Source organism: Crocodylus porosus, unplaced genomic scaffold, assembly GCF_001723895.1.
Source record: "Crocodylus porosus isolate Cpor-Errol unplaced genomic scaffold, CroPor_comp1, whole genome shotgun sequence".
NCBI classification, from domain to species: Eukaryota; Metazoa; Chordata; order Crocodylia; family Crocodylidae; genus Crocodylus; species Crocodylus porosus.
Genome location: NW_017728937.1, coordinates 1,095,322 through 1,107,145, shown reverse-complemented (window position 1 = coordinate 1,107,145; position 11,824 = coordinate 1,095,322). Strand labels below are relative to the sequence as shown.

Here is an 11,824-nt window from a genome sequence, read left to right as displayed (position 1 = left end):
AGGCGGTGCCACACGGCGGCCTGGCCGGGCCCCGAGCTCTGGCTCTGCTGCAAGAAGCCCGGCACGTCCTTCATGCTGGCGGCGGCGGCGGCCGAAGCCGGGGCGACGGGTTCGTGCGAGGAACCGGAAGCAGCGCTGCCGGAAATGCACACTCACTTCCGGCACGCTTTGCCTCACCCCGCTGCAGCCCAGCATCCCGTTCCGGCCTCCCCCGGCGGTGCTGCGTGTCCCGTGAGCGGGCGCTTTGATACCGGGTCTAGGCTCTGGCACAAATCCAAAGCAGACCTTGAGAGGAGCGTATCGCTCAGGACAATACCGAGGTGCTGAGAAGGGCAGGGGCATACAATCAGTAAAATCATATTTGGCAGCTTTTCACAGGGAGAAAACAATCAAATGCACAGCTTTGCAAGGGAGAAATAATGGTTCAACAATGGAATCACAGAGGTATAATGGAATACACGGGTAGTTTTGCAAGATGATCAAATGGATAGGCGCTAAAGCCAGGAAAGCTCTTGTTGCGCGGATACATGGGCTGACGGACTGCCTCGCTTCAGACCTAACCTGATGACAAATGGTAACACTGCTGCTTGGATGTGCAGAGCGGTGACTGTTTCTCCGGTAGGCAGGCATCATGTGACTAAAGCTGTCCTCCTTTTGATGAGATGACGCCAACATCCAGACAAGGCTTTTTGGGTAAATCCGTATTTTTTATTATACCAAAGTCCAGGGGACTCGTGGACACAAAAGACCCAGTGGCACATTTTGAGGGACCTGGTGATGTTCATCCCAATGTCCTGGCCATTTTCCAGTCCAGGGGATTACATTCTATCCAAGATACGTTTTGTACAACAAACTTCGAATGTTCAGAAATCATGAGCCAGGACCCTCTGACAATTGCACATCAGCATGACATCATGAGTTATAAAAAAAAGGGGGGGGGCAACATATTTGTGGTTCTTTTTAACAGATTTCTGGCTTTTGTGCCTCTAGGATGTATTCAGATAGTTTCCTCCCCAACCAAGAGTGCAAAAAATCTACTTTTTATTTTTAAATGAAAACTGAGATTCTCCCCAATCACTTGTCTCCTGCAACCAGGGCTGCTCAAATACTGAGGGACTCACTACCAATCCCCTTTTTATTCTTTCCAATACCAAATCAAATAACCTTGTCTATAAATATCTATGGGCTACATAACTTCAGTTGGGCCAGTAGCCTACCTGCCCAACCCATAGGCCTGAAAGTTCAGATACTTCCCTATGTGCCAGTCCCAGGCTCAGAGCCCTGGGAGTTTAGATGCCCTGCAACATGCTTGATCTTAGCCAAATAAAAACCGCAATATTTAGAAGAGCTCTAAACTCCTCCCTCTGAAGTGGCAATGGAGGAAGTTTTTCTTCCCTCCCTGTCCTGAGCACTGCTGAACAGGTGAGATGTGCTCCCCACCCTTTCAGTGGCATAATAAACACTGCAACCCAGGTGCCTCTGAAGGAGAGCTGCTCTGATAACACTGTCTATGATGTGTCTAACATAGAAGCCTTTGTATTAGGGAAATTATGGTAAAGACCTTCTCAGCCGTGCCTGGCTCTGATAGACTGTGAGCAAACAGACTAGACTGGTGCTTTGCCTTGTGCTCTGGATCCCCCTGCCCCAGCTGCGGGGCCAGTAGTAATAGTCAGTGCAAAGGACAGAGGTTGCTCCTTGCCATGCTCCTTGCAGCCAGAAGGGGATTCAGTTGCCAGAGCCTCTAAAGGGGAAAGCAGAGAAGCAACCACAGGAACCTTCTTCGTTCTCATCCACATTGCACAAGTTATTGCTTTCTGCAACAAAGCAAGTGAAGGGGAATGAACCTGGGCATATGGTTCAGAGTCCTCACTGCTGGCAATGTGCATCCTCCTGTGAGTCATCAGGGATTTGCAGGTAAACAACAGATTCAGGGGAGACTGAAAAATGCTGGAGTGAGTAGGTCAGCAGTTGTCGAGAAGGCTAAAGATCAGAATGAGGGAAATGGTCAGAGTTTGGGGGGCAGCAAGAATGAGTAGATTGGCAAAGTTCAGAAGTGACTGCAGGAGATTGGTGTTTTGAGCTTAGAGGCCGGAGGGAGAAGGTGGAGTTCAGATAGGACTCGGGGAGGGTGGCAAGTGAGACTGTGGAGCATGGAGGACTGTGGGGAATGCGGAGCGGAGAGTCGGTGGGTGTTAGATCAATGTCAGTGACGTGCTTTGCATGGGAGAGTGTTTTAACTTGGTAGCCCAGTGATTCTCAGGCAAGGTGCTTTGGTACTCTGGTGTGCCTTGAGATCCTTTCAAGGGTGCTTCAGGGTCCCACACAACACTAGCACTCTTAGGTGTGCAAGTATGGTCTGCAAGAGAAACCCCGAGGTTTCTAATAGAAATCCACAGTGTTAAAAATATTCTGACCTGTTGTGGTCTTTCTGAGTTCTTTGCAACATAAAAACTTCTATTACTGGTCTGTAGTAAAAAATCAAGTGAAAGCTAAAACCTGACCTTTTCTGAGAGGTGCTTTGACTCTAACGAGGGATTCCTTGAATCTAAAAAGGTTGAGAACCACTGCTGTAACCATACCTAATTATCTGAAGGCTCTTGGCCTAAGACAAGAGCTCCATGAGGGTTTCTAGTGGTCCATAAGTTACTAAGTGTGCATGGGATATGGTGCCTCAAGGAAAAAAAGTGTACAAAAAGTGCCCCAGGTGGGCTTTGTTCATCTGGAGGTGCCTTTTTTGGAACAATGTGTACAAAGTGAAGTTACACCTATATCTGTAATACTTAATCAGTGCACAGAGCTGACTGTGTTTTCTGTTTTTCTGGAGAGAGTCCATCTAATTGGGCCAAACCTCTCCAGTGAGTAAACTGTTGTCACCTGGCTCACACTGCTGTATCTTTTGTTTCAGCATGCAGGAGTCTCTGGATATGCACTCAGGGAGATCATCACAGTAGGGTGCTGTGCAGAAATGACCCTTTGCCTTCCTTGGGATTTGGCTTCACCCTCACAAATGGACATTCACAACAGAGGGGAGTTCTGGCATGGGCTGGAGAGAAGATGGCCAGTGCCTCCAGGGTGAGGTATGGCTGATCTCTCATTTCATACTGCTCACTGTTATTCTGCCACACAATCCTGACAGATTCCCCACAAACCAGGGTCCCATTATCTCAGGGGCTTATCCAGCTTTCTCAGTGTCACCGAAATACCCAGCCCCAGGGGGCAGGAGGTTGAGACTTGTCACCAAACATTTCAGATACCACAAAATACGTTACAGCACAGTGCTTGGAACAGGAAGCACTCATCATCTAAATACATGGGCTGCCAGGCTCGGTGAGGCATGGGACCTGCTACCTCAGGCATTTGGGGAGAATGTATGAAACAGAAAACAGGTTTTTGGAGAGAAATATTGACTACTGCCAGGGTCTGGACACTGGTTTTAGCAGCTCAGTGATCAAACAAACATGGGTTTGGCAACATAAAAATAGATCATGAAGGCAACATTCTGCAGTACTGTGGCCTGCTAACACTGCTATGAGTCATAAATCCCAGCAGCTTCCCCTTGGCTCTGTTCTCATTCCTAGATTTTCTCTGGATCAGCAGTATCATCCTGCAAAAACAAATGCTACTTATATAATACGAAATTATAAATTCTTTCATTCTCTTCCACACATAAGGCTGAGTGCTAATGGTGCTTGCCATGTGCACAATGTGACCCTCGCAAGAGACAGCCCTTGAGGGGAATCTAAAAGAGTCAAGGGTTTCCTTCAGGCCACAGTGGTAGTTCCTGCAGTTCCTAGACTAGACAATAGCTATACACATCACAGCAGTATGTAACACAGTCCAAGTGCTTCTTATGAGCTGTGACACAAAAAAGGTTTCCAATCTGTGTCCAGCCAGAGGCTTTGTATGCTGATTTGGAGATTCAGAGCTTTTTTATTGCCTGTGCATTCTCTCTAATTCACCCAAATACCTGCACTGGGCATGTCTACACGTGCATTAATGCTCTGTAGGTACTGTGTATTAAAATTAAAGCCTGCAGTAACAGGTACTAACTGAACACACAGTAACTTGTGCTACTGTGCGGTAGCGTTGGCACACACCTTTTTAGTGACACTAATATGCAGTAGACTAATTCTACATAGTGTGAGGCTTCACAACATTTCAGTGCCTTAAGGTCCTCAGGTAGAAGGGCGTGGATGTGCTCCTGAGAGCTTCGTACTAGCTAAAGCTAAGTTTTCTACCTTGGGTTACTCAAGAAAAGCACATGTCTGCAGTTTAGAAGATCAGCCTTGGCTTTCTCCAGAACTCTTGAGATTACAGTCCTCAGCCCTTTTGTGATCTGCTGTATTTCTTTCTCTGCCCATTGCAGGATCCCAGCAGTAAGATCTGTCTCCCTATCTGCTATGGCCAGAGGCTTCTCTGGAATTAGTGGAGGGGGAGATGACAGCAGGAAGCAGAAGCTCACCCTACAGAATGTGGCAGAATTAATTCAAAAGAAAGAGTGCAGCAGGGTGGTGGTGATGGCTGGAGCTGGGATCAGTACCCCCAGTGGCATCCCAGATTTCAGGTAACACCTTGTCCCTCTTGCACATGCTTATCTGGGCCATGCTAGAGATGGGATTTCTAATCTCCCAAACCCAGGTAATACCTGGAGCCTACCTCTCCACACCCCTCTGCTTCTCATTGCTTGTGCCAGCCTAGAATTAGATGCAGCTTCTCCCAGCTACAGACAAAATCCCTGTATCTACTGCTTCTCTTTCCTCTCTGGCCAGCTTGGACAATGCCAGAGCAGGAATTAGCACATCTATCTACCTGGGCTCCTGTGCAGAACCTCAGGTCATTAGAGCTCTGCTCATTGCTTCATCCCTTGCTGTATCCTCCCTGGCTCTTCCAGAAATCAGTCTAATCTTGGCATAAACTAGTTGTTCCAGTGAGAACAGAGGCCACACTGCTATTTCAGGACCTTTGGCACACAGTGAACCAGCTAGGGCCCTCCCCACCATTCACAGACTCTTAACATGCCTCCATACCAGGAGATGGGAGAGCATGGCAGAAAGCCGGATATGCCAATTTAACATTACCCATTCCTTTATATATAATGGCAATTTGAGATTGCTTTTCTCGGCTTGATTAGCACAAAGCATCCAGGTAGGGCTCACAAAGCTGTCATGTCCCATGTTCTCAGGGTACATGTATTTCAGAAACCTCTGTGATAGGTTTGCCTTCCTGTGGCTTTTTGACTGCCAGGCCACATTTCTCTCTTCTACAGGTCTCCTGGGAGTGGCCTGTACAGTAACCTCCAGCAGTACAACATTCCCTACCCAGAAGCCATCTTTGAACTCAGTTATTTCTTCCACAATCCTAAACCCTTTTTCACTTTGGCCAAGGAGCTGTACCCTGGTAATTATAAGCCCAACTATGCCCATTACTTCCTGCGACTCCTGCATGACAAAGGCCTCCTTATGCGTCTGTATACCCAGAACATCGATGGGCTAGAGAGGGGTGAGTGTCCCCTTCCAAGGTCTCAGGCAGTGGAAAGAGGCAGGGGTGGCAAACGGCAGTGGAACTGTTTGATGAGTGTAGGGGCTGCCAGTTCAGTTGCCTTTTGCTCAGTTGTTCTTATTTCCGTCTATGTGTTCCAGTTGCTGGGATCCCTCCCAATAGTCTGGTGGAAGCCCATGGCACCTTCGCCACTGCTACATGCACTGTGTGTCGTAGAACATATCCAGGTGAAGACTTTAGGGTAAGTGACAATGACTGGGGCATGTACACAGAGAGACATCAGAAGCAAAGTCAAAGGTATGAGATGTCACAAGCCAAGCATCACAGAGGCTATAAAGTTCTCAGGTCCAAAAGGCAATTTTTCTGTTTCAGGAAGAACACAGTTAAGGAGGGAAAGCACTTGGGCTGAACTGCTGGTTCATTGTGATTAAATTGAAACCTATATATGAGAGCCAGTAGGGTCCTGAGCTGCCCCTTAAGGCACATTTGTGGTTTTGGGTGTTCTCATTTCAGGGGGAAGTGATGGCAGACAAGATCCCTCGCTGCCCAGTCTGCACTGGACTCATAAAACCTGACATTGTGTTTTTTGGAGAGGAGCTCCCAAGCCGGTTCTTCCTGCATATGAGAGATTTCCCTATGGCAGACCTTCTCTTTGTTATTGGGACATCCCTTGAGGTGTGTGCCTAGAAGACATTGGGATCATTGGCATGTAGTAGTTCAGGGACTTGGAGATTGAGAAAATGAAGCAATGAATTTTGAGGCCATAGTGGGTAAGGAGTGAGGTTTGTGGACCCTTGAAAAGCACAGATTATATAGAAACGGGTAGATGGAAATGGGAAACTCTGAGGAATGCTGAGTAAAGGGGGAGGGATGGGCTTCTTGGGTGAAAAAGATTAGTTTTGTGGATACTTGAAGAAGGAACACTAAATAACTGGGGAAGTGGGGCATCTACAAATTATCTACAATGTAGGGGATTACTGTTTGTGGGAAAATCCTGCACAGACAGAGTATCTAGCTTAAGACATGCAGCATACACATTGATATTAAATGGGGGAGGGGATGTGTTGCATGGCAAAGTTGGATTGAGAGGTGTGGGCCCTCCAGTGGGGTAAAGCCCCTTGAGGCCCTAAGGTTGTTTGCTAAATTGAATACACTCACAGTGGAGCATGAATTCTCCACCTGATCTCTTCTCCTGGGATAAAGATCTTTCTTTGTGCTCTTTTGGGGGTATGGAACTGATTTAGGTGGAGCCATTTGCTAGTCTTGCTGGTGCCATCCGCAGCTCTGTTCCCCGTGTACTGATCAATCGAGACCTGGTGGGACCATTCGCATTTCAGCAACAGTACAATGACATAGCCCAGCTGGGAGATGTGGTCAGTGGGGTGGAGAAGCTGGTGGAGTTGCTGGGCTGGAAGAAGGAGATGCAGGAATTAATTCAGAGGGAAACAAAAAAGGTATGAAGGGCTCACAGAGGCCATATTTGCCTCTTCCCTTTTATTCCTTGTGTCAAAGAAAGTATTCTGGGAGTGAAGAGGTGGTGGGAATTGTAATAACCAGATATTCACATAGCATTCACCTTCAGGGTTACAGTTCCTGTCCAAAAGGGGAGTCGTAAAAGTTACAGAATCAAAATATTGTAGTATTTAACAGCAAACGCAGTATTTATATCACATGATAAGGAAACAGCCATGTTGTTAAATATATCTTCATCATTTACAGAGGAAGAGGGTGTAAACCTAAGTCAGAGATCATTTTATTAGTGAGGACAGATACAGACCTAGGAGGTATAAAGAAAACAGAAAGAGATGGGGTTAGATAAATTTAAGACAGAACCCTCACAAGCAAGGCCCTGGTCCATGGGCTGTTTAAACCAATGGAAATGCTACCAGTTTCCCATGTCTGGAAAAATATACAGCTAGGGGTGCGGAGTGTAAAAGTTGTATAGATGCAGGGGGTACTGACTGACTGGGAAGTGTCAAGCTCAGTTCCCCATGCCAAGAAATAGACTGTTGACATTGGTATGACTAGTTCAGTAGAATCTTACAAATCTGCACAGAACACACACAGAGCAGTAAGTAGTCAGGAGTACCAGCAGTTGTCCAGTATGGCAGTCTTGAAATGCTAAGTAAATTTTAGCCATTTTGTTTATCTTTCGTCAGTTTATTGTCGTGAGTATGTATAAGGGATTAAAAGTCACTTTTCAGGTATTTCTCTTTAACCTATTTTAGGGTTACATGAGAATTATTGTAACACACTGTTGAAAGCCATACAAATCTGGCTAATTGTGAAATATGTCCTCTTCCTCCTCACTGTGAGGTTTTGGGTGAGCGACTGTCACCAGCCAAGCTGATAAACACTGGACCGTATCTATCTGAGCCACCCTGACCAACAATATATGTTCTTTCTATTTTTAGCTGGATGCCAAAGACAGTTAGGACGGTTGGCTGAACACAGTTGGAAAATGATCTTCACCTTGAAAAAGGGTAGGTTGTAATTCCCAGTGCAGACAGGGAGTGACAACAGAAGACAATTGTGCAAGATGCTGTCTATTTTTAAAGCATCAAATAATACCTATAACTAAGAACTTGGTCTGCAGAAATCTCTTTGGTACTGTCTGACTGCCTGTAAAACAATACAGTAAGGACCATTGCACAAGCTGCCTAGGAAGCAAAGATCAAACAGGGCATGGGCTGGTTGTGCCAAGAGATGACTTTCTTAGTAGGATATCTGAACGAGGCATGTAGCCACTGAACTCCATTACTTCTGCTCTTTCTTGTCCAGACCATAAATCTGGAGATGACTCTTCTGCCTTCAATTAATTTGTCCTTTGCTTCTGTCATTTAGTTTATACACTACTGATGGGCTTTATCATCCAGCTTTGTGAAGATCACTATTAGACTTAAGCCAGCTTTGTTTCCCTCCCACAACACATATGCCAGGTGTTCTGGGCAAAATTTGCATGAGTGATACTTGATTTTGGGAGCACCAGTTCCTGGACTGGTACCCCAAAAGACCTCATGGAATTTCCAAAGGGTGCATGTTTGCAAAATCAGGTGTGTTGAAATGCCTCAAGTTGGGTACCTAGCAATAGACACTGCAAATCACTTTCAAATGGGTTAGTCAGTCTCCCTCCGTTGCTGCTGGTGTAAGGTCTCAGCTCCAAAAGCCTCAGCTGGAACAGAGAGACATTTGGCTCCCTGAACCACCTATTTGAGAGGGTGCTATGAGGCTCAGATGGTTTTTTTAAATGATGATTTTTGGTTTTGTTGCAGATTTGTACCACAGGTTATTTAGGGGAAATTGCTGCTAATCGGGAAGTGAAAGGTGCTGACATGCCTAGAGATGGTTCCTCAAACAGCCCTGCCTGTTGAGCAGAGCTGGTTTAAGCTGCTGTTTCAATTTGAATGGAAAGTTGTTTTATATTTCTACAGAATCATATTAATAAAAAGTGCTAATGTTTTTGCTGAAGTCAGTCCATTGCATTTCTATGTGTAGTTCACACATTTCCTAGTGTTAATTGTTTTCATCCCATTTCCCTAACTCTTTCCATCTGTTCTTTTGTTACCCATCTTTGCTCTTTTATCGATCTAATAGTGTTCCATCTTTTAACTGCTGGCTGGATTTCCTGCATGTTACAACTCAGAAGATACTTCCAACATGTGGAGCAAGACAGGCTTGCCTACCTGTTCCCCTTTCCCAGAGAAAAGAAATATTATGACATTACAGCAATTACCTCCTTTCTAAAAGTTCATGAGCTATTTACTTGCAGATCACACAGATGGACGTAACAATAGAATCTCTTCCCCCTCCCCCCACTTGTGATAGTGCTATTATTGCAAGTGAGTCCAATCCTGACATGGGATTTGAAATACGGCTGGGAGAATGTGTCTCTAATTAGTCCACCTATTACAATACTACCTCAGTTGAAATTAGGTCTACAGAATCACAGCAAAGATTAAATGCAAAACACTTCACACAAGGTTCAGGTTATGGTGGCCCACTGAACGCACAGAAGTCAAGGAATTTTGATGCAAGATTTCTATAGTTACTATAACATTTCTTCTTTGTATACTTGTAACGCTTTGTTTTATGCTCACCTTCATGCCTTACATATGGAGGAGCAGTATGGCTCAGTTAATGTGCTCTATGCGTGCTAGTTTTGAATTATCTTTTTTGATGGTAGAAGCTTTGAGCCCAGTCCTCAGCTAATGTAGATCAACCCAGCAGTACCATTGACTTCTTTGTCAATTTACATCTGCTGTGAATCTGGCTCTTCCTAGCCTAACAGTGACATAACTGAGTATTTATGACTGAACTTCCTGGCTTTTGTAAAAAAAATTAGAGAATTAGTCTGATTGATCTCACATTCAGATGAACAGATTTGTTTGTCTGAATGTGTATTTCAAATACTTTGGAATGCTCCTGCATGCATATGGGACCATCAATTTAAATTTATTTGAATGTGCAGCTCAAATAAAAGCTGAAGTGTTTATTTTGTTTTGCAAAACATCAGATATTTAGCATGCTTGGAGATTTGTTGATTTGTATGTACATGGCTAAAATTTTACTATTTGACAACACATATCACTTCCAAATCATACATATCAAAGATGTCTTTGAAGACTTCGGCCCTGATTCTGCAAACACTCACGCTCATACTTAGAACAAGCAGGTAAACCCTACAGATATCAACGGATCACGCACCTGTTTCAAATTAAGCACATGCATTGGGGTTTGTTGGATTAAAGTCTAAATTGATTATAAGATGGAGTCTTAAGCATGAATGGCTGGAAGGATCTAATGACAAGGAAATAGTAACACGATAAATAGTAAAATGCACCATGTTTCATAATTAAAACAATGGGGCCAGGTGCCATTCCACCCATCAGGCATCTAAGTGCAATCCTACGCCACCCTGACATGAAAATCTCTTAGTGCATCTATTATTGTAACATGTCATCATCTGGCTTGAGCAGAGTGGAATAAGATTGCCCTTAAGCACCTTAAGTCTATTTGTGTGCCTAATAGGTAGAATAAAATGTGGTTTAATATTTCTGTGAAATAAGTGTTGCAAAGACCAGAAGTTTACACATACATGAAAACTTCCTATTATTATTTTGCTAGCTTCTGTCAAAGAAAAAAAAGCAGTTGGCTTAGAAATTCCAGAATTATTTATCCCAGTCCGTGTGTGTGGGGGGGGATAGGTGTCTATTTATAAAATTTAGTGGGTTAATTCCAAGTTATTCAATTTGTATCCCTTTGAGAACTTGGATTTTTTTTTTTAAAAAAATCTTCATCAATGAAGAACTTTGTAGAGAATACAAAACTATTATTTTCAAAAAAGGGGGGAAATTAGAAATCTCTGCCTTTTCCCCCTGCAGTAGAGATTGTCTTTAAAATGTAAGCTGCTTGCTAAACATTTTAAGCGGTCTCAGCCATTTTCTCAATAACACTCTGGCCACTAGGGTTTCCACCATTTCTTGACTTCCTGAACCTTCACCCTTGAACTACAAGCCACAAAGCCCAACTCTCCGTATCCAACCTCTCTATACAGAATAGAAACATCACTGCATTTCATCTTTTCATTCTTTTGGTGTGGGTCAGAGCCCCAACTACCTGCGCAACCATGTAAGCATTGAAATTTAGACAGTGGGAATAGACTAATTCTCAGAATAGCTATGACCTCTTCCCCAGAAAGGAGAAACTGGAACTGACATGACCACAGCATTGTGTTGTTTTCAGTATTAATTGCAAACATTTGAAAAATAGCCAAAAACCATTTTATGGTCCTACAAATCCCAGTACACATTATGAGGTACAATGGGCAGAGCTAAGATGATTTGGGGAAATGAGGTTCCTGAAGCTCTGATGCTTTATTTCAAATTACACCATTTAATTAAGTTTTTTTGTTCTTATTGTCATTTAAGGTCTAGTAATAGCTTCAGCTTTAAAGTATTATACCAAAACGAGTTATTTTGGAATAAACTTTAAACTTCTCAGGAACACTGACTGCCTTTTCATTTGCTTCAAGTTGCAACACTCAGATGACGCATCAATGTACTCATTTGTGGGAAGGTTTTCTTTATTCTAGTGGAATTCTTCCATTTTTATTTATGCTAATAAGTTTCAAAATGTTTGGTACACAAGACAAACCAGAGGATTGTTTTCCTTTATGAGAACAGGGAAGTCTAAGCTTTAGTGATGGATGGACTTTGATGCCAGCCTGTGAGTTCAAAGAGCTATGGATAGGTGGAAGCTGAAGCAAATGGTTAAGCAGGCAACTAAGTGTGGGATGTGGTCTCCCACTCAGAAAGAGCCAAGGGAG

General features: G+C 44.0%; 2 protein-coding genes across 3 annotated transcripts in view; one reads left to right on the top strand and one right to left on the bottom strand.

Annotated features, from left to right (window-relative positions):
* PSMD13 (proteasome 26S subunit, non-ATPase 13) overlaps positions 1 to 143 on the bottom strand; it is a 13,446-nt gene extending 13,303 nt beyond the window's left edge. The window contains exon 1 of the mRNA XM_019547232.1: positions 1 to 143. This exon is cut by the window's left edge and continues 8 nt beyond it. Within this exon, the coding sequence (XP_019402777.1) occupies positions 1 to 74 (74 nt within the window). The 5' untranslated portion in view covers positions 75 to 143.
* A 1,416-nt stretch (positions 144 to 1,559) lies between these two features.
* Positions 1,560 to 10,773, top strand: SIRT3 (sirtuin 3). Of its 2 annotated transcripts, none has more exons than XM_019547230.1 (9): positions 1,560 to 1,914; positions 2,906 to 3,077; positions 4,367 to 4,564; positions 5,267 to 5,499; positions 5,640 to 5,740; positions 6,013 to 6,174; positions 6,744 to 6,953; positions 7,914 to 7,982; positions 8,772 to 10,773. In XM_019547230.1, exons 1-8 carry the CDS (start codon positions 1,839 to 1,841, stop codon positions 7,932 to 7,934), a joined length of 1,173 nt encoding a protein of 390 aa, XP_019402775.1. In that variant the 5' UTR covers positions 1,560 to 1,838; the 3' UTR covers positions 7,935 to 7,982; positions 8,772 to 10,773. The 2 variants fall into 2 exon arrangements, with proteins under 2 accessions (XP_019402775.1, XP_019402776.1); XM_019547231.1 differs by having other exon boundaries at positions 1,561 to 1,914; positions 5,267 to 5,397.
* Positions 10,774 to 11,824: the final 1,051 nt, after the last annotated feature.

Excerpts from the sequence above, each read along its gene's own strand:
- SIRT3 (XM_019547230.1), top strand. The coding sequence starts at position 1,839 with ATGAACCTGGGCATATGGTTCAGAGTCCTCACTGCTGGCAATGTGCAT. Across the intron at positions 4,565-5,266 it reads AGTGGCATCCCAGATTTCAG|GTCTCCTGGGAGTGGCCTGT; the intron begins GTAACACCTTGT and ends TCTCTTCTACAG. Across the intron at positions 6,954-7,913 it reads TTCAGAGGGAAACAAAAAAG|CTGGATGCCAAAGACAGTTA; the intron begins GTATGAAGGGCT and ends TTCTATTTTTAG.